At 41.9% G+C, this 23335-nt stretch overlaps 1 protein-coding gene across 1 annotated transcript in view; it reads right to left on the bottom strand.

The window, feature by feature from the left end:
- CWH43 (cell wall biogenesis 43 C-terminal homolog) overlaps positions 1-22615 on the bottom strand; it is a 59646-nt gene extending 37031 nt beyond the window's left edge. Inside the window, 8 exon segments of the mRNA XM_061191380.1 lie at positions 1891-1951; positions 1954-2151; positions 6886-6974; positions 13329-13530; positions 16231-16385; positions 16761-16881; positions 20759-20950; positions 22573-22615. Coding sequence (XP_061047363.1) covers positions 1891-1951; positions 1954-2151; positions 6886-6974; positions 13329-13530; positions 16231-16385; positions 16761-16881; positions 20759-20950; positions 22573-22615 — 1061 coding nt within the window.
- Between the last annotated feature and the right edge of the window lie 720 nt (positions 22616-23335).

Below are 23335 nucleotides of genomic sequence, written 5' to 3'. Positions count from 1 at the left end.
TGGATTCTGGGTCCACACAGAGGATGCACGCTGGAATTCACACTGGGCCAAGAAAGATGAGCTTAACTGGGGTGCATTCCAATGTAGCTTACACATGAAGTCTACATACTTCTAACGTTGTATATAATGAGAATGGAAACAGAGGTATGATTGAACAATATATAAATTAGAGAATGTCAAGTAAAAGTTATGCTTAGGTGGAAGGCTAAAAAAAAAAAAAAGTTATGTGCAATTTCCAGGAGAAATAGGAATTTCCAGGAAATAGCAGGAGAAACCTAGACAATACATTTATATCTAGTTTCTGATCTAATAGAGATTCTTTTCAATCATTATTCAAAGCTACTCTGAACATTACTAATGTTCCTTAGTTTTTGTGGCCTTATTGACATAATGTCACTCTTACTAAAAAGAATTCTTAGTTGTTTGAAGCTGGAATAAAGCACGATTTCTGCAATTCCATAAGTAGCGAGAAGGAACTCAAAACACCCTTCATTCATAACATTCTAAAGAAAGAAATATATGCTTAGCATGGCTCTTACTTTCATTCGTTTGCTCCACATGGCAGACCCCCAAACAAGCTGGAGTAAGAAAAAAGCAGGGCATTGGATAGGAAGATAGAGCAGGAGAGAGTACACACACCTGAAAGAAATCAGAGGAAATACAGGGTTCGCAAAGCCGAGATTATCGCAGAGGAAATGCAGCAATGTATGTCTCTGATCAGCTGACAGCCTGGATGTCCCACCAGAAATAGCAAATCCTCTAAAGTTTTTTCAAATATCTCACATATTTGAAAAATACCTCTTCCAAATCAGCCTGTCCTGACAGATGTCTAGCTCATAGAGGAGAAAAGTTTATGTGAAAATGTACAGGGTGATTGGATATATTCCAAGGGCACAAGGGGGAACTGCAGATGAACATAAGTAGAAGCCCAGACTTTTGTGCAGCACTTACCCCAGCTGTAACCCCCTAAGAATTTGTCTAATCTGATGTGTGGTATCTCCCCCACTACACGGAAGCTCCAGGTGGGTAGGACCCTATGTCTCTTAAATCCCCTACACCTGGCACTGTGTCTGGACCATAGTAGGTGCAAAATAATTTTTTAATGAATAAATGAACAAATGGAAAAATGTCTGAACAAACAAGAACTGAATCCCCTATTATCATGTTTTGTCGCCTCAATTTTTCAAAGATTTTATCCTGGAGGCTCTGGACATGTTTTACTTAAACTAAAACGACAGGCAATATCTGATCTGTGTCTGCTTGGTACACATCAGTAATTTCACTATTGCCAGAAGACAATTTCTGAAATATTAAACTGAACTAAGTTTATGATATTTTAATTTTGGTACATAAGTTCATAACCACTGAAATGGAAGATATGTACTCTATGATTTGAGAATTTACCATTTACACTAAGATTCACATATGAAAAAATCTTTTGGTAAAAAGAGGGTAAATAAAAACCATACATAAAATTCAGGGGCACCAAAAAAAATCATACTTCCTATATATACCCACAAGCCTACCACCAAAATAGCAATGTGCGCACCATGCTCATATTTTTTCCTTACATATCATATAATATGGGGTTACGGGGACCTCTTTTGTACCTTATTATGGATTAAACTTGTTTTTTTCACAGCTATTCACTTCCAAGGCCTTTGCAGTAATAAATATTACTGAAACTCATTAATGAATTAAGAAATTTCTTTTTAAATAGTAATTTAGACATTCCTCCAGGTTTTTTTTTTTTTAACCAAAAGAGTCTATTTCAATAAGAAAAGCAAGATCATCCTATTTATCTTAATCAGTCATGTAAAGTGCTAAATCCTAGTCAGCCCTGAAGGGAATTTTTGAGTAGTTCCTTGAATCCAGACCTTTCACATGGACTCACCCAAAAGCACATCAGATCTTTCTCTAGCGTACACACCTCCCCGGACAAATTTAAAGCTGTGCACCATGCACAGAAAAATATTTCTAGAAGATAAATAATCATGGCAGTGGTCATGGCTTTCCCAGGGCCTGACCCTGAGCTGATAAGGTGTCCAAGCACTTGAGGCCACATGGACGCCGTGAAGAGGGCAAGCACACAGCCAGAGAGAGTGGCTGCCCATGTGGGCAGGTAAAGGAGACCCACAGCCAAGGTCGCTCCTGTTTGTGAGAGAGAGAAAGAAAAACAATCAGACAGGAAAGTAGTAATAGTCTCTTCCATTTTCTTAAAAAAAAAAGAGGAATAATAAGCTTATAGGACGACCGATTTATAGCTATTTAGAGCCAGAAGGGACTGTAGGGGCATTCTGGTTCAATTTCTAGACTGGTGAGAAACTAAGGTCTTGGAAAGGTTAACATGCTTTGCTCAAGGTCATGCAGCTAGTTACTTGCACAACTGGAGGTGGAATGTGGGTCCAGTAAATCTCAGTCCAGTGCTATTTCTTCAGGAAGAACAGCAGGAGAGAAGAAGGCATTTTTAGGTTATTTGTGTTAAGATCCTTATAGCAAAAACTGGAAAAAAAAAAGAGAAATTACCTGTAATACCAAAAATTTGTTAATTTAATTTAACCAGCCAGATCTAGGACATTAGAAAGCATGCAGAGTCATGTTTGTAGAACATTTTTGTTAAGAAACTTTCTAAAGGAGTTTAAATGCTGCCCCTCGTCCCACAATATATAAGTTGACTTTACCAACCCCATAGCCCCCAAAGAAGCTGTGACTGAGACTGCATTTGCAGACTCACTGCTTTACAGTTCCGCAGGCAGTTCATTCATTCACACAACAGCCTCAGAGGTGTTGGGGGCTGTGCAATCTGCCTGGTCCACAGCAGGCACTTAGTAAATGTTTGCTAATTCATTGAGTCAAATCTGAGGGAATATAACATTTCTCCATAGTCCTATGAAATCCGCTTTGAGACAGCAGCACAGCAGGGACTTACAGCACCCCATTTTGGAGCCATCAATATAACACCTTTGCAGAGAATAAGACATCCTCTAGACATTGGACATTTCAGTCAATGTTTTATAACAGTGAGCCACCCTTCAAGTATGTCTACAGCAGCCTCCTTACTGCTTGCGGCAAGAACTCGGGGAAGAGGATCCAGCCAGCTTCTTAGTGCCCCATGGCGCTCACCCATCAGTAAGTTCTACTTGCACCATCACAGTAGAATGGCCATTCTAATTCCATCACAGGAAGTGGCCATTCCTCCCCACTTCAAAAACAACCCACAGATTTTAACTCCATAGTTAGACCTTCAAAATCTTAGATCCAACAACAATTATTTTAATGACAAAAGTTTTTTTTATTTTGAAATGAACAAACATAATGCCTATTCACTGCAGAAGTTTTAAAAATACAGAACTGTGAACAAGCAATTGAGGATCGCCTAGGACTGAAATGCGATGATCCCAGCTAATACTCCTACGTATTTCCCCTATGTCTTTTTCTGTGTACATGCAGAAGTATTTTTACATAAATGGAATCGTTACCACATATCGAGGATAATATTCTGCTTTTTGTGGGACATTATATCAAGAACATTTTTTTCATGTTATTAATGTTTTTCTTCTAAAACATGTTTATGTACGTACACTCTTGCACTGGATAAATACACACAAAAATAAGCAACCATTTTCCTACTCTTGGCCATTTAGGAAGCTTCTGACACTGTGAGGAACATTTTTCTTTGTCAATTAATCTCTTACTACACCTCTGATTATTTCCTTAAAATAATTCTTAAAAAGATTCTTAGATGTACAACTACTATGTCAAGAGGCAAAAGCATTTTAAAGAATCAATACTTGTGGTCAACTGCCTTCCCGGGAGGTTATACCAGTTCTCACTTCCTCCAGAAACTCTGCCAGAAGTCCAAAAGGTGAGCCTTTTGAACCCTGCCAAAAGCATTTCTTTTTAAAAATCTTTACCAAATTAATGATTAAGTCATAGCATATTTTGATTTTCATTTATTTGATTATTAGGGAGAGAGAATTTTTCCTGTTTACCAGCTTATAATGATTATTTTTCAAAAGAATGAGTCCTAGTTTGATATTTTAATCTAAAGATATCAAAATGATTTTGTTGTGTCTGTCTTACTACAAAGAATTATCTGAAGGGAAAGAAAACATCTCTTCAAATTTCCCTCGACTGTTACCACTTTCATTTTTAATTTAGTTTCTATTTTTAAACAGGCTACATATTTTTAAATCCACTAAAATTGTACTTTTATTTTTTTTAATTTATTTTATTTATTTATTTTTTGGCTGTGTTGGGTCTTCGTTGCTGCGCGCGGGCTTCCTCTAGTTGCGGCAAGCGGGGGCTACTCTTCGTTGCGGTGCGCGGGCTTCTCATTGCAGTGGCTTCTCTCGTTGTGGAGCATGGGCTGTAGATGCGCGGGCTTCAGTAGTTGTGGCACGTGGGTTTTAGTATCTGTGTCTCACGGGCTCTAGAGCGCAGGATCAGTAGTTGTGGTGCACGGGCTTAGTTGCTCCGTGGCATGTTGGATCTTCCCCGACCAGGGCTCGAACCCATGTCCCCTGCATTGGCAGGTGGATTCTTAACCACTGCGCCACCAGGGAAGTCCCTAAAATTGTACTTTTAAATAGATTATAAATTCAATCCAAACTCTGAAAGGTAAAAAAGAGTCCCTCTGTCCCCTGTCACCTATTAGTTCCCCTAGTGAAGGCCAACAGTGTTAGCATTTTCTTCTGCATCCTCCCAGAGATAGTCTGCACAGGAAGAAAAATGCATGTGTGTGCATTTCCCTTTTTCTACACCAGTGGTAGCATATGATACACAGTTACTTTACCTTTTTCTCTTAACTATATAGCTTAACTATTTTTTGTTTGAGACTGAGTCCTCCCAAATAATCCCCCCCAGATCTTTACAACATCTAAGACACCAAGCAGAATTCATGGTAATTGAATATTCCAATGATATTTATAGTAACTAACATGTTCACTTTTAATAGATCAAATTTCTCATATAATAAAACTGTAAACACACTGTATAGTAAGTACACTGGGGTCCTATCAGCGCATTTAGTACATTTATGTCTTTTTAAATAGAACTTTGATTTTACTAATTTAATTGTCATCAAGATCTAAAGTTCCTGTATCTTTGTATTTGGGAAATTCTATTGGTCACTGCCATAATTAATTTCATACTGGGACCCAGTTGGGACTTTAACTGTACAATGAAAAAATATGATTTCTTTTTCTGCATTCTGCTTTATGAGGTGTTTTCCAGAGACGAATCACAGTGAAAAGTGGGCACCATCTCTAGATAATTGTGAGCTCCTACTTAATTCAGGTGAGCAGACCATCAGAGAGGGAGACAGAGCTCACGAATTACGGCCCTGCTTTCCTCTCTACTGCAAACAGCCCATTAGAAGCCCTAAATCTGCTTGCCCCTAGGGCCTTTTATTTCACACTTCAGAGAGACAGTCAAACTAAATTAGGTTTAACTCTCGAGGCTATGTTTACTTATCTGGGGAAATAAGCATAAGCATAAAACAACAAGTTCACAGCTTTTCTGTTCTTTAACTTTATGTTTCTGTGGACCTCAGTTTTCCCATGTTTGAAATGAAGCTGCTAATTACCTGCCCAATAAGCCTTTTGCTCCTATTCCATAAGAAAAGGCATGATATAAATGCTGCACAACTTTCAATGTATTTCATGTTCATTTTCCTAATTGCATAGAGATTAAGAAGCTATATATGCTCACTGCACACTCCACATTTACAAAGTTCCCTGGCCATTTTTGTGCGGAATCTCAGGAGGCATTTCTCTGATGAGAAGAAAGGTTACTCCTACATTATATTCACACAAGCATCCCCATATGGAATGTCTACCCGAAAATACACAAGCAAGTAAAAACAGCTGAACGTGACCGCAACTGTTTGCTCACACAGCTCCAGGAGGATGAGGACCTCGTTAACCTCAGGAATTAAGCAGCCTATTTGGATGACATACACGTCTTCATGCAAGGATGATGGCACTGAGGGTGCACAGAAACGTACCTACGAGGTTATTTAACCCTCATCTTCCATTACCGTTACGTGTAGTCTCACTAACCCACGCCCAGCCTCTAGTACAAAACTCCGAATCACCTGTTTAATTAAAATGTATAAGGACATCTCTCCTCACAGAAACCAAACATAGTATTTGCCCTGTCACAGAGCGGGAATTTTTTTATTTAACACTAAAACTGACTCTCACCATTCCTGCCTTTTAAGGGGAAGGGAGCAGAGTGGCATAATTCAGTTTCAGTCACAGTAATGAAATGGTCATAATCATAAAAATAAGTAGATTGCTCCAGAAATATGATAGTCTTCATCGATATTCTATATTCCTGAAGGGTGTGAATGGGCAGAGAGGGTCCAAGCCTTTGAATAAGCAAACATGGACCCCAAGGCTGGGTAGAGGAGTGAGGGCCAAAACTGTTACACACAAAAGAGAAAGGGAAATTGAGCTTCATTGTGGAGTCCCAAAGGAAGGTATTCCTGAAAACAGAGACGCTCTTGGAGAGGGGAAGAGGTCTGGCAAAGTGGCAATGTCTGACCCTCCATCTCCTCAGACTGTCAGTAAAACTGTTCCTGACATCTGTGCCTGGATAAGTCATTTAGGAGGCGGGGGAGAGTATGTCAGCCCAGTCGGGGGATAAGACAGCTAAGGAGGAGAGGGAAAGTGAAGGAGGAGGAAGCAGGGACCTGGAACCAGTAGTCACTGGTAGCCGTGGTGACATCTGGGTTTTAGTGCCTGCACTTGGTGAGACTATCCCACCGGGTAACAGCACATGTTGTATGGTCATCTCCTTCCGCTCCAGGGGCACATGGAGTAAGTTGGACAATTGCAAGTAAATTGGACAACGAAGCATTTCTGTAGGAAAACCACACACCTGTCATCCACCAGGTTAAACTGGAACCAGGAAACCATGAACAAGGCGAAAGCATCAATCCACTCGCCAAGCCCAGCAGAACTGCACCTCTGTAAAAAAATGACATATTATAGGGCATCTGACATTGTTACTACTCCATTGTCCCAAATATAAAACAGATATGTATCTCCTACCTCTAGGCACATCCAAGAGGTAATATGAGTGTGAAACAAACAATAAGATAATGAAAGCCCACTGGGAACCAATATTATATACATTCAGAACATTGACATAAAAGCACCTCTGACTTGAGATAAACAATATCTGCAGTCTTTCATGGTCAGTGTAAACACAGTAACTGAGTTCTCTCAGACTATTAAATTATAGTTCATATTGGCCACGTGACATTTTAAATGACTCTGCCAAAGATAAAAAGAAAAAGACACTGGGAATAGTTTCTATTTAGTGTGCTTCTTTCCATTCTTTTCTCAACCTCAATACTGCTTTTATCAATAGTCTCTGCCACTGTCACTGTTTGCAGATGACATGATACTATACATGGAGAATCCTAAAAGTGCCACCAGAAAACTACTAGAGCTAATCAATGAATTTGGTAAAGTTGCAGGATACAAAATTAATGCACAGAAATCTCTTGCATTCCTATACACTAATGATGAAAAATCTGAAAGAGAAATTATGGAAACACTCCCATTTACCATTGCAACAAAAAGAATAAAATACCTAGGAATAAACCTACCTAGGGAGATAAAAGACCTGTATGCAGAAAACTATAAGACACTGATGAAAGAAATTAAAGATGATACTAACAGATGGAGAGATATACCATGTTCTTGGATTGGAAGAATCAACATTGTGAAAATGACTATACTACCCAAAGCAATCTACAGATTCAATGCAATCTCTATCAAATTACCAATGGCATTTTTTATGGAACTAGAACAAATCATCTTAAAATTTGTATGGAGACACAAAAGACCCCGAATAGCCAAAGCAGTCTTGAGGGAAAAAAACGGAGCTGGAGGAATCAGACTCCCTGACTTCAGACTATACTACAAAGCTACAGTAATCAAGACAATATGGTACTGGCACAAAAACAGAAACATAGATCAATGGAACAAGATAGAAAGCCCAGAGATAAACCCAAGCACCTATGGTCAACTAATCTATGACAAAGGAGGCAAAGATATACAATGGAGAAAAGACGGTCTCTTCTATAAGTGGTGCTGGGAAAACTGGACAGCTACATGTAAAAGAATGAAATTAGAACACTCCTTAACACCATACACAAAAATAAACTCAAAATGGATTCGAGACCTAAATGTAAGACTGGACATTATAAAACTCTTAGAGGAAAACATAGGCAGAACACTCTTTGACATAATCACAGCAAGATCTTTTTTGATCCACCTCCTAGAGTAATGGAAATAAAAACAAAAATAAACAAATGGGACCTAATGAAACTTCAAAGCTTTTGCACAGCAAAGGAAACCATAAACAAGATGAAAAGACAACCCTCAGAATGGGAGAAAATATTTGCAAACGAATCAACGGACAAAGGATTAATCTCCAAAATATATAAACAGCTCATTCAGCTCAACATTAAAGAAACAAACAACCCAATCCAAAAATGGGCAGAAGACCTAAATAGACATTTCTCCAAAGAAGAAATACAGATGGCCAAGAAGCACATGAAAAGCTGCTCAACATCACTAATTATTAGAGAAATGCAAATCAAAACTACAATGAGGTATCACCTCACACCAGTTAGAATGGGCATCATCAGAAAATCTACAAACAACAAATGCTGGAGAGGGTGTGGAGAAAAGGGAACCCTCTTGCACTGTTGGTGGGAATGTAAATTGATACAGCCACTCTGGAGAACAATATGGAGGTTCCTTAAAAAACTAAAAATAGAACTACCATACAACCCAGCAATCCCACTACTGGGCATATACCCTGAGAAAACCATAATTCAAAAAGAGTCATGTACCAAAATGTTCATTGCAGCTCTATTTACAATAGCCAGGACATGGAAGTAACCTAAGTGTCCATCATCGGATGAATGGATAAAGAAGATGTGGCACATATATACAATGGAATATTACTCAGCCATAAAAAGAAATGAAATGGAGGTACTTGTAGTGAGGTGGATGGAGTTAGAGTCTGTCATACAGAGTGAAGTAAGTCAGAAAGAGAAAAACAAATACAGTATGCTAACACATATATATGGAATCTAAGGAAAAAAAAAAAAAGGTCATGAAGAACCTAGTGGCAAGACGGGAATAAAGACACAGACCTACTAGAGAATGGACTTGAGGATATGGGGAGGGGGAGGGGTGAGATGTGACAGGGTGAGAGAGTGTCATGGACATATATACACTACCAAATGTAAAATAGATAGCTAGTGGGAAGCAGCCGCATAGCACAGGGAGATCAGCTCGGTGCTTTGTGACCACCTAGAGGGGTGGGATGGGGAGGGTGGGAGGGAGGGAGATGCAAGAGGGAAGAGATATGGGAACATATGTATATGTATAACTGATTCACTTTGTTATAAAGCAGAAACTAACACACCATTGTAAAGCAATTATACTCCAATAAAGATGTTTAAAAAAAAAAAAAAAAAAGACACATGCACCCCAATGTTCATTGCAGCACTATTTACAATAGCCAGGTCATGGAAGCAACCTAAATGCCCATCGACAGACGAATGGATAAAGAAGTTGTGGTACATATATACAATGGAATATTACTCAGCCATAAAAAGGAACGAAATTGAGTCATTTGTTGAGACGTGGATGGATCTAGAGACTGTCATACAGAGTGAAGTAAGTCAGAAAGAGAAAAACAAATATCGTATATTAACGCATGTATGTGGTACCTAGAAAAATGGTACAGATGAACTGGTTTGCAGGGCAGAAGTTGAGACACAGATGTAGAGAACAAACTATGGACACCAAGGGGGGAAAACCGCAGCGGGGTGGGGATGGTTGTGTGCTGAATTGGGCGATTGGGATTGACACATATACACTGATGTGTATAAAATTGATGACTGATTAAAAAAAAAAAAAAGAATTGCTGGGGCAAGGGGTTTATGCACATGGAAGTTGAATGGTAGGTAAATTATTCCCCCCCCCAAAAAAAAAAAAATAGTCTCTGCCTTCCTGGGACTGATGTGAGTTTGGTAAATAATTAATAGTTGTGTGTTTTTAAAACAACCACAAACTATTTCATTCTTTTGCTACTTTGGCAAAAACTTGGAGGAGGGGGGAAAGAAAAGAATTTAAACTTTAGGGGAAAATCCAGCAGCAATAAAAGCTACAACATGGCACTCAGTGAAATAGCTATAATATAAATAAACTAAAAAACATAGTGCTTACTACACACCAGGCACTGTTTGAAGATTTTTACATATATTAGCTCATCTAACACTCACAGGTCTGTAGGTAAATGTGATAATTATCCCCATTTTGCAGAGGAGGACACTGGGGGAAAGAGCACTAAGAAACCTGCCACAGACTGTACACAGTCGCCCACGTAGGACTAAGAATCCAAAAAAGCCCCTCCAGCTCTGGAGTGAGGCTCTCAGCCGCTCTCCTGCCTATCCCCACCTTCTAAGGTTAAGGGTGGTCCTGGGTCTACGGAAGAGAGAAAAGGCTGGCGAGGACACTGTTGATCATTGTCTATCCCCAAGTCAACGACAAATGTTTATGAGGACCTACTGTGTGCCAGGCTCTGTTCTAGGGGCTTGGGATGCGTCAGTGAACAACGATCCCTTTCCTTCATGCACTCACATTCCAGTGGGGGAGAGGGCCAGACAATAAACACAGTTAGAAAATAACACAGGATATGAGAAGGTAGAAGACACTTCAGAAGAGGGAGAGTTTTGGGGTCGGGAGTGCTGGGGTGGGCTAATGGGAAGTTGGAACATGTGGCTAAGACAGTGTCCTGCTCCCTCATCCTCCCAGGCTCTGTGGTCTGCACTGATCCTCTGGTTTCCCAAAGTCCCCTCAGCACCATCTGTGCCTCTCTCTCACCTTCCTCCCATCTCCCACATCTTCAGCCCATCAAAACAGATTTATGACCCATTCCCTTAAGTAGAATCTAGAGAATTTGAGAGAGCAATTCCTACTATGACGGTCATAGGTGATGATGATCTAATGCAACATTTCTCAGACGGGGTTCTGAGAAACATCAATTTTATGATGTGTTGATAGGTGTTCTAACAAAGGAATTCCATGTTCGAGTAAGTTGGAGAAACTCCCGAGAGTCTCTGTGATGCTATTGTGCCTTGTGAATCACAAAGGAAGATGAAGTACAGTGTTTCCAAAACCTACTTGATCTAAAAGAGGTTTGGGTTTTGCTTGTTTTTTCTCTCAGATTACCTATTCACATCTCAAGAAACCAGTGTTCCACACAACACAATTTCGGAAATGCTGGTCTCAGGCGTTGCATCTCCATCTTCAATGTCTCACTCCAGCATACAAAATCATAAAATGAAAACCCTCATTTTAAAGGTGAGCAAAACAAGGCCAGGGATGTCAGGCGACTGGTCCAAAGCTGAATGGTGAGTTGCTGTCGGCCAACCAGGACTCCAGCCCTCAAGACTGGCCTCGGATTCCTGGTCCAGTTCTCCTGTTGCTCTTCCGCACGTCTTATGCTTGTTTTCATGGGAGCTTTGGAAATGAAGCTTTAACCCATAAGAATAAACTCCTTCCCTCCCCTCTCTTCTTCTGTGCCTTTCTTCCTTCTCTCTCCACCTCCCAAATATGCCAGAGCATCCAAGATCAAAAAGATATAGACTCTGGATGAGATCACATATGTACACTTCCTAGCTCAGGGCCGGACACAGAGGAACTCGTAAGTATTAGTTCCTTTTCCCATTCCCGGCCCTCAAAGAGTTTAGCGTCTAGAAAGGATGAAGGACATAAAATAACTGTGGTATAAACAATTTGTAATACAGAATAATAATAAGAGATGTACAAGGGGGTGGGGGTGGGATGGGCATTCAAGGTAGTCTGTGGGATAATCAGAGAAGACTTCACAGAGGAGATGCATGACCTGGGTTTTGAAGGGTGAGTAAGAGCTTGCCAAGACATCAAGGCAGAGAAGGTAGCCCAGACACAGGTTAGAGCACGTACATGCAGATGGAGGACTGGGACAATCTGGCACATCTAGGGAACTGAAAGTGATTTCAGCCCAGGTGAAGCATGGGGATAAGGCAGGGAGCATCTTTAAAAAATTAAGTGAGGCTGAGGGTGCAGATCCTGCCTCATATGTCCTGGTTTGGGGGAGAAAAACTGCTGAAAGGTTTTAAGCAAAAGAGTGATGGAGTCAGGTGTGCATTTTAGAGATCTCACTCTCAGTGTGGAGATGGCCACACTGCAGAGAGGCCATTAGAAGACCAGAGCAGTAGCCTGATGAAAGATGGGAGGATCCACTAAGGAGATATGGTGGGGGATAGGGAGGGAGGGATAGATGCTTTAAGAGAAGTAGTAGAATCGACTGGACTTAATACCAAGTGAGACGCAGAAAATGAGGAAGACACACAATTCTAAGATGACTCCTGGTTTCCAGCTTAGACGGTAGAGGGATAGACAGAGTAAACCAAGGCCCGGAGGAGGAAGGACATGTCTGGGTAGTGAAAACTACTGAGCCAGACTTGGACACACTGCATGTGAGACAACTGTGGGATGTGCCCAGACATCCTCTGGGGAAAGAGCCAGTGTGTCTCCATATGTGGGAATTTCAGCGCTTTAGGAGAAAACAGATATCTGAGGCAGATGTTTTAAGGGTTCCTCCCATCTTTTTACGTGAAAGGCTGGACCTGGCCATGGGAGAAAAGAGGTGTCAGGAAGAGTGGAGAGAGGGTCGGTGAGGACCAAGCACAGGAACCAGCACTTAAGCCCAAGACTGCTAACTCCTTGGGAGCCCCGTGGCTGGAACAAGTCCCAAAGTACAGAGGATGCAGAGCTCCCCCAGGCTTCCCTCCTTTGCAGAGATTAAAGCTCTCTGCCTTGCTGCCAACCCGGTCTCTCATCAAGGCCCTCTGGTCTCGTCCTACCCAGTGCCCATAACTGTAATAGGGGGATCTGGAGGAATGCCATGCTTTCCCTGCCACTGAGAACGCTCTTCTTGGCAGGAATTCCTCAGCGTGCCCATGCAGGAGCTCCCAGGACCTCTCACTTAGCCGTGTACAATCCTCAGTCCTCCCTCATCTACCTCCCAGCAATCCTTCAGCACTGGGGCAAATACCCCTCCAGCTCCGTCATCTCCAGAGTAGATCCAGTACTGTCCTACTGCAGTAATGTCCTGCAATGTTTCTGACATCTAGGGAAAGAGGAATACGAAACATCTGGCTGGTGCAGATCTAGCTGCTCAAACAGAGAAGGAATTTCTTCAACAATACTAGCCAATTTCTGGATTGCTTCCAAACCCAAACTCACCCAAATGGGTTAGGATCTGGCCCTGGATGGGGATGCCCACTCACTGCCCATCTGGAAACAACAGAGACTTCTCCAAAAATCCAGTGGGTAAGAAACATGAGACTGCCAAAGGCAGCCCCTGCCAACAACCAGTTCGGTCTAGAAGCCATCACCCTGGCTGCCTCACCAGACTTCTTCCCCTCAGGTCTACAGCAGGCACCATCTAGAATGAAAAATGGAAAAGGATCAGTTACATGGAAATTTACCCTCTATATTTAACAGAATGGTACCTGGCTTCAAGGACCTTACTTCAGAAGAGGAGATGAGACCCAATCCAAAGCAGAATGTGCTGGGAGATAGTCAGTGGAAGAGGTTATTTCAGGCAGGCTAGATCAGGAACGATTTAGGGAGAACAAATCATTTTGGAATTTGACAACTGAAAATGCAGAAATTCATTTACTTCTTTAAAGTGAAATTAACAGTATGAGCTAAAATATATATATGAAAAGTGAAAGGTATGTTCAGGGAACAAATGCAGTCCACCTTGAGTGGAACACTTTCAGAATACCAGGCTGCTTCTCCCCAAAAGAAAAGGGCTCTCATCAGCTTGGTGCTTGTGACCACCTAGAGGGGTGGGATAGGGAGGGTGGGAGGGAGGGAGATGCAAGAGGGAAGAGATATGGGGACATATGTATATGTATAACTGATTCACTTTGTTATAAAGCAGAAACTGACACACCAGTGTAAAGCAATTATACTCTAATAAAGATGTTAAAAAAAAAAAAAAGTTAAAAAAAAAAAAGCCTTGAGGATAGAGCAAAATAATTACTCTTCTTTGTATGTCTTTGGATGGCTTCACTGGATAAGTTTAATATACATTTAAAAAAATAGCAATAAAGGAAGGAAATGTGCTAATGTGGCAAAACTTCCCCAGTTTTGATGATGTCAGTGGACAGTATTCATTTAATCCCTCCCTAGAACTCATTTGTGTATACCCCTCTCCTTTTCTCTCACCCCTTCTCATCTTTACTCCCCTCATAGTATCTCCCATTCCAAGGTCTCAACAAACAATTTAGCATGTGTAATAAATATAAATACTGAATAAAATAAGAAAAAAAAGCACAGGGCTCTCGTCTAACCCTCTGTGTCCCCGGAGTGACAACAGTGCATCGCCTGAGCAGTTACCATGGGCCAGGTCCTATGCCCAGCCCTTTACATGAACTCATTTAATCTTCACAACCACTTTACGAGGTAGGCTCTATTACTAATCCCATTTCACAGATTAAAAAACTGAGGCCCAGAGAAAACAAGTAACTTGCCCAAGATCATACAGCTGGTAAAGAGAGCTTAGGCAGCACCTGTGTACTTTACTATACTATACTTCCCGGGACTGTTGAACCACGAGGTCTCAGTTTGTTGCATTAATGACTTCACATACAGAAATGTTAACAACTGGAGAGAATGCTGGCAGGAGAATTTCTTTGTAGGAACAGAGAGCCTGCTGGGTAGATGCTTCATGACACTGAGAAGCCCTCTCCAGGATAGAAAGAAAACTTCGGGTCTGCCTGTGAGGGTGACAGCCCGATTTCACAAAGAGGAAGAAAGCCATTCTGCCAATAAAGGAGTGAGAGAAAGGAGAAGCAGAGCTGAAAGCTATAGGGATGAGGGAGAGAAGATGTGAAGACGGAAGGAGGCCAGGGCCTGAAGGCTAGGAGACAGTCTTTGGAGAAGAGAGAAGCCTAAGCTGCATTTGCTGATTAACACTGCTGCATACTATGGCGGGTGACCCTCCCCTAAGACCCAGCAAATCTTCAATAAAGCTACCCCTAAAAATGCCTGGGATGATCAGATATCCTGGGGAAGCTGGTGAGTAGTCAAGTTTTGTAAATGGGGCACAGTGCAAAAACAGGAAGGGACCAACAACTGGGTCACATAAATTTAAAACAGAGGTGAGAAAGAAGAAAACTCCAGTGGGGAAATGTAAGCGATACCCTGAATCCAGATCCTTATCAGGCTGTACCTATGAAATTTGCTGCCTGAGTTTCTACTTTTAGCGATTTATGAAATATAAAACATATATTAGGGCACTAGACCGAGTTCTAAATGTTCTAATTAATATCAATGTCCCTCGACCAATTTACGTGCATGATGTTCCCTTGTTCTCACTAACCCCACTTCATGCCAAAATTGGGGCCAAGGGGGAATTATACAAGCCCTTTGTTCATGGTGAACCAAATCCTCTAAACTTCCATTAATCTGTGAGATTTCTCCTTGTATTTACAAAAGAACAGCGACTCACTGAGAGTTACACACAAAGCCAGGAGCAAGTTATGTAGAATCTAGTAACACTTCTCCTTTCTTTTCAGAAGAGTCTCGAGTTAGCATGTGAAGCAAATGTCCAAGTTTGCTTGTCAGCTCCAGACAGGTGATCTGAAAGGTGGTATGAATATGTAGGATTTCCTTTCTTTTTAAATTTCATATTTGGAGCTTAAATATCTTCAGACCTGGGCCCGGGGCGGGGCGGGAACAAAAGCAAAAAACAAACAAACCAAAAAAAACCAAACAAACCCATGCAGTTCCCACCGTCCTCGTCCTGGAAAGTCCTGTCCATAGGGAAAGAGGAGGAAGACAGAGCTGAAAGCCAGCAGGGAGTATGAGGCCTGGGTCTACTCTCGCACTCCACGCTGAGACAAGCCAGAGATGGATTGCTATTGTCACCCTCTATGCTGGTGAGGAAAAGGTGCCTTCTGCTTAGATAACAGTCTACTACCTGTGCCAGCTACTCTTGCAGAGGGAGAAAAAGTAGAAATGGAGATAGAGTGCAGAAAGACTAGTTTTATCTTTCCAAGATGTGTTACATTTAGATAAGGTAAATAAACTGTGCAAGAGGGAAAATCCCTAAATAAACTGGGCCTACACTTACCTGTGTAAATGCGATCAAGTGTGGCGATGGTACTTAATGTCAGTATCACTCTTTTGGACATCTGATAAGTCCAGACTGGGTTCAGTGAAGTGTACCAAATGCGGAGAACAAGAAGAAGAATCTGTCCTAAAATGAATCCCCAGATTCTGAAGTACCTGTAAGGACAGAAGTATTTTTAACTACTTTTTATGTGGTTTCAATGTACTATATCCATTGTGAATTTCACAGTGTCATAGAAGGAGTATATGAGGTAGTCTTGTTGGTAATCTACATGACTTAGCCTTGTTGGCACATGACTTAGCCTTTGTATAGCCCGTTACCTAGGCAACTTGTTATAATGGTTTCATTCTCACAACATTATTGAGACTGATGGCAAATATTCACATCCCAACTTTGTGAAAAGGAGAAAAGTGAGACTTCTACAAGGCCTTATGCAAGGTAAATACTATATCTTGCAACTCCTGGTCCCAACCTTCCCTTTGGTAACTGACCACATTGGTTTGTCTGCAGGCACAAGATATGAACCATACCTTTGCAAACCACTTCCTGTCCACCATGTCACGGCTTGCACTACCAGTGAGGAAGACAGACCGAGCGCGAGAACCACGAGCCGAAGTTTGGCATTTGGAGCCTGAAAGGAGGCTATGCTGCCTGCAAATTAAGGAGAGCTGAACATTTCTGGCAATCATGCATTGGTATGCGATGATCTGCATTTGATAACTGCTGTGTCTGATACCATGGTTACACTCGGGAAGATAGAATTAATATATAATTATCTGTGTGCATAAATCTTTTTGAAAATTTTTATTGAGATATCATTCATACCATAAATTCACTCTGTTAAAGTGTATGATTCAATGGTTCTTAATACATTCACAAAGTTGTGCAACTCTTACCACTATCTAATTCCAGAACATTTTCATCACCCCAGGAAGAAACCTGTACCCATTAGCAGTCATCCCCTTTCCTCCTCTTCCCCCCAACCCCGACCCCCAGCCCCCGGCAATCACTTATCTACTTCCTATCTGTATGGATTTTTCCTATTCTGGACATTTCATATAAATGAAATCATAAAATATGCAGCCTTCTGTGACTGGTTTTTTTTCACTTAGCATAATGTTTTCGAGGTTCATCCATGTTGATGGGCCTAGAGACTATCATACTAAGTGAAGTAAGCCAAACGGAGAAAGACAAATATCATATGACATCACTTATATGTGGAATCTTAAAAAAAAAAAAAAAAGATACAAATGAACTTATTTGCAAAAGAGAAAGAGATTCACAGACATAGAAAACAAACTTATGGTTACCAATGAGAAAAGTAAGGGGGGGAGGGACAATTAGGAGGTTGGGACTAACATATACATACTACTATATATAAAATAGATAACCAACAGGGACCTACTGTAGAGCACAAGGAACTATTCTCAGTATTTTGTAATAACCTATAGGGAAAAAGAATCTGAAAAATATATTATATTATATATAAAACTGAATCACTGTGCTGTATACCTGAAACTAATATGACATTGTAAACCAATTAAACTTCAATAAAATCTTTTTTTAAAAAAGGGCCATGCATGTAGTACCATGTATCAGAGCTTCATTCCTTTTTATGGCTAAATAATATCCCATGGCATGGATATACTGCCTTTTGTTTATCCATTCATCAGTTGATGGGCATTTGGGTTGTTTCTACTTTTTGGCTACTATGAATAATGCTGTTATGAACATTTGTGTACCAGGTCTTATGTGAACATATGTTTCCATTTTTCTTGGGTCTATACCAAGGAGTAAAGGTGTTGGGTCATATGACAACTATGGTTAACATCTTGAGGAACTGCCAAACTGTTTTCCAAATCAGCTGCACCATTTTACATTTCCACCAGCAATGTGTGAGGGTTTCGATTTCTTCATATCCTTGTCAACACTTATTGTCTATGTTTTTGATCGTAGCCATTTTAGTGGGTCAAAATATTTAAGGTCAGAAATAACCTAAATCACTGGTAGTATGAACTAGTTTAATAGTTAACCACATAGTAATCAACCTAAAATATCTGAGGTGTCAGCAGTGAGATAGCACAGAACACTCAGATCTTCTTTGTAGTTATGTAAGAATGCCTTAGGACTCTGTAAAAACAAAGTTGTTTCGTTTCCTTAAGAAGCACCTGGAAAGGGAGTTTTAAGGCAAATCATGGCTTACTTCAGCCTCTCTTTAGCATCAACAAAGCTCAATGGCTACCTGGAAGAGCACCTGACAAAAACTGGTTTCTTCATCCTCAACTCTGAGTCACTTTCCTACCCACTCCCCTTTCTCAAATACAATTCTACCTCTACTCAAGGTGATGGGTTTTCAGGGAGGAAGCAGATGAAAGGGGGGCAACAAGAAGCATCTCAAATACCATACCCCCCGCCAAAGTTATCTACTGTTACATTATAGCCTCCAGAAGTTCCTGGGCCAGAACTGGACTCAAAAATAAAAAACTGTCCCAGTAACTGTTCGGTGGGTGGCTTTGTAGGTAAAGCTGCCACAGGCAGCATTGAGCAAAGGCAGCGAAAAAGGGCCACTGATGAGATCCCTCCCATAAAGCCGACCAAGGAGTATGATGAGGCCATCATCATTCATAGAAGGATTCTGTAAGCCAAGGTCAGTTTAACTCAGTTACTATATATACTCAAAAAGAAGAAAGTTTCATTTCTATTATTTCTAGAGCTGAAAATTTCATGGTTATTTCATTCCTATAGACATCATCTTTTAAAAGGATGCATTTTCCAGTGGTCTTTACCACTGCTATTTCTGAGCTCTAGACCTTTGTGGGTAACCACATAACTCACTACACTCACTGACCACGTTCTGCCTTCTTCAGGGACTGATGCACAGAAAAACAGAAAGCAATTCCCTAGTGATTCCTGTCACTGTTTCTGAAAAAAGTCAAGTGACTGTTCCTAGACAGAAGATATACATAGTGTGGCTCAAGAACAAATGCCACTTGGAAAACTCAGAGAAACCAAGTGTGTTATAGCAGAAGGGCAAGACAGGCAGACTTTTCAGCTACAGATTCCACCAGACTGGAGTCTGGTGTTTTTGTTTTTTAAAACCTTTTCTCCATGACCTCACCTCACCTTTTTTTTTTTACTACCAGTACTTCTCCAAGGTCTCTCAATATTTATTAATGTTAATAACCTCAAGTGTTTGTGATAGTAAGTGTACATTTTCTAATTGCTGGGTTTTGGCAATGTAACGTACTGAAATTCAGAATTCAAAAGCTACAAAAGGTATACAGTGCAAAGTTTCCCTTTCATACCTGTGTCTAGGGACCAAAGTGTTCACCTTGGAAGCAACTAAAATGGTATCAGGTTTTTAAAAAATACTTCTAGACCTATTTAATGCATGTCCAATTAATTATTAAATATATTTTCATCTAACCTATTTTACACAAATGCTAGTATTCTGCACATACTGTTTAGCGCTTCTTTTTTTCCACTTAACAACATATTTTGAAGAACATTCCATTTCCTTACAGAAATGCTCTCACTCTTTAATATAGCTGCATAGTATTCTATAGTACTCCAAGTTTCATAACCATAACTTATTTAACCTAACCTATCCCATATAGATGACATATAGGTTATTTCTAACATTATTATTATAAACATTGCTGCAATGATTAAAGAACCTTTTATTTTTATCATTTTACACATATGTGAGTTTATCTATAGAATATACTCCCAGAAGTGGGATTGCTGAGTGAAAGATACATATTTGTCCTTTTGATAAACAATGCTAACCGATCCTTTGCAGAAGTTGTGACACTTTACAGCTCCGCCAGCAATGCATAAGTGCCTGCTTTCCCACGCTTGCAACAGTGTTGTCAGAGTTTGTTCTTTGCCAACCTGATATGTGAGACTGTCTATGAATATGTGTGTGTGTGTATGATTTGTATTCTATACATTTTAGTATCTTTTTAAGAACCAGTTATATTTCCTTTCCAGTAAACTGATCATATCCTTTGCTTTCTCTTCTATTGAACTATTGGTACTTTTTTATCATTGATTTGTAAGAACTCCATATATTAATGAAATTAGCCCTCTGACTGGAAGAGCTGCAATAGCTGTCCTAATTTGTTGATTGCCTTTGCTTAATACGGTGTTCATCATGCATAATTTTCATATTTTTAGGCAGTATCATTTGACAACTTTTTAATGGCTTCGGAGTTTTGTGTCATAGTTGGAAAAAAGAACAAAAATATGTTCAAGAGTTAAGCTGTTCTCCAAGGTATCTTTCCCCTCTTCATCTCAGTGATCCTTAAGCCCTTCCAATCTGACAGAAAAGTTAAACATGTAAACATGCTGACTCTTGGTCTAGACTTCCAATTCTACTAAAACTCTTCAAGGTAGTAGTAAGAGAAAGAGAAATCTTTTATTTTTTATTTAATCATTTAGCATTCAAAGAACAGTCTACATATTTTCACTTGATTTTTAACTAAAAAAAAAAAAAAAAACTTAAGGAATCACTTTTAAATCTTACCAACGGTAATTATCCGCAACAGGGCTACCATCCACTTCTTGTTAACCAATTTCCAGACAGGAGTAATTGTGAGGAATAATGGAGAAAGAAATGCTATGGCAAAAGCTTCAAGCCCAGTGAGTTCTAGTGTTTGCAGGGGAAAGTAATAGATCATCGGTCCCAGGCCATCGCAGAGAGACCAAGAAACATATCCTAGGGAAAAAAAAGTTTTTAAGAGAGAGAAAGTGTAACTTTCTCATTGTTTCAAACAGTAGCCCTTCCCTCCACTAAAACTCCTCCGGCTGGCTGCCCTCCTTCATGACCCTGGCCTTAACTGGGTTCCAGTAACAGAATTCCTCCCCTTTCCTGTCAGGCCCAGAATGAGAATGGCTCAACATCCCTTGTTTGTCCCTTTAACCTCGTTCATACCTCCCGTAGGTAGGTAGTCCCTTTATTAAAGGCTCTTCATTTGGACCATCTAGGTTAAATCTGGTTTCCTGTCAGGACCCTGATTGATAAAATTTCCTTAACTAAATCGACCCTTCTTTAATGAGAAATAGCGTGAACATCAAAAAGAGCAAGAAACGGCAGAACCCCTTCCTCCCACTCCAGACTACAGCCAAAGGCACATGAGTTAGGAAATAATCATTTTCTTGTGAGCAGACTATTTTAAACCTAACCCTTAGGAGACAGTGTAGGGTAGTGGAAAACCCAGATTTGATGTTACTTTCACAGCTGCCAACTACTGACTGTGTAATCTTCTACAATGATGATAATTAACCAATGGGCAGTTACCATGTGCTAGGCTCTGTGCTAAGAATTCACCCCGATCTTCTCTCTTCTTCCGCATCCTATGAAATTGACACTATTTCTACTCCCCTCTTACAAATGCAAAATCAAACAACAAAAACTCCTTAGACTCAGAAAGTTAAGTAATTGCCTAAGGTCACAAAAGTGGCAAATGGCAGAGTGAACTTAAAACCGAGCGGTCCGGTTCCAAACCATCCTTAACCACCGAAAGCAGTACTTTTAACCACCTCGCAGAGTTATTAAGATTAAAAAAGATAAGTACACACAGTACCCAGCACCCTAGGTACTCACTGAATGTAATTCGCTTTACATCGCGTACTTGTGAGATACAGACTGGGCCAAAAAATGAGCCCCACCCCCGAGCCCGAGCATTACCAGCTCCCAGAAAATCGAGTTCTTAGGAAGGCACCCCTCCCCTTCATCGTGAACAGCGAGATGCTAGCAATCTCCTAAACGTTTGTCTGGGGATTCTGATTTCAACCATACAACTCCGACAATATTACAACAATAATTGTTCTTGGGACTTTCTGCAAAGCTGCTAAGTGAGCACATGGGACTCGAGTTCGACGTTTTCCGCCAAATACTCAAATGTGCAGCCACTACCCAAGGCCACTTGTGAGGGGTCAACCCAGGCGGTAGCCACCGCGCTAAGTGCTCACCTACAGCTACCGGGGGAAACGGGTGCCCCTTTCCTTCTGAAAGGTAAAGTTCGGTGCTGAAATTTATTCAGTTAAACTTAAAGATCACGGGTGAGGGGACTCGGGGTTGGTACCAGCTTCGCGGTTCAAGGCCGACAGGTGAAGAAGTCGGGCCCCTTGGGCGCAACACCAGGGTGGCGTGGGAGCTCTCTCTCTCTCAATTCCTCCAGCAGCAGAAGTTGCCAGGGGGACGATAAGCATCTCTATTCCGGGCACCGAGTGCGCGTTCCTCCCTCTGGGAGCTCAGCCAACCCGGCCGAGCACCGCGGCTCCGGGCAGGGCCGGGGGAGCGGACCGGCGAATGCGCGGCGGGCGGCCTCGGCTTACCCAGGAGGCTCTCCAGGAGCACTTCTCTCCACGGCGAGGGCATGGCCGAGGCCCGGAGCGGCGCCGCCGAGGGAAGCCGCGCGGCCCGCACACCCGCCGCCCCGCGCCGGCCGCCGAGTCCTCCGGGGTCGGCGTTCACGCCTCCGGCTCTCGTCGAGTCTGCGGCCGCCCGCCCGGCCCGCAAGCCGCGCCCAGGCGAGGGTGGGGCCCGTTGCCCCCGCCCCGTCCCATCCAGCACCGCCCGCCCGGCCCCACCGCCTCTGCGCGGCCCGCGATTCCGCGCCACCCCGTCCGCCGACGCCACCGCGCAGCGAGCGGGACCCGGGGGCCTCCGACCTGCCGCCTAGAAGAAACCAGGTGGCCGGGCTCGCCGGCAGAGCGGCCCCGGGGATGGCGCGCTGCGAGCGCCCAAGAGGACGGCATCATTGAAACTCTGCACCCGCGGTGCCCTTTAAACGAGGCCCAGGGGCGCGTTGCGAGGGGAAGGCTTAGACCCAGATGGGGAGCCTGAGCTGCCAGGGGCTCTGGCGCCTTCGGCGAGCAGGTGCGAACAGGACCTTGGCTTTCCTAAGGCCTGGGCGACGCTCTCGGGCGAGCGGGCACCTGCGATGGCCAGGTGTGCGCTTCTCCTTCTCAGCTTTGGTAGTAAACAAATCGCATTCTGGGAAGGCGGTTGAAAAATTCTAGAGATTACAGAATTTTCTATGGCTTTTAGAGACGTCGCAGCACTTGCTCAGGGGAGAGAAAACCAGTGATGGCAGTG

This window comes from Eubalaena glacialis, chromosome 5 (genome assembly GCF_028564815.1).
Source record: "Eubalaena glacialis isolate mEubGla1 chromosome 5, mEubGla1.1.hap2.+ XY, whole genome shotgun sequence".
NCBI classification, from domain to species: Eukaryota; Metazoa; Chordata; class Mammalia; order Artiodactyla; family Balaenidae; genus Eubalaena; species Eubalaena glacialis.
This window is presented reverse-complemented; position numbering and strand designations above follow the sequence as displayed.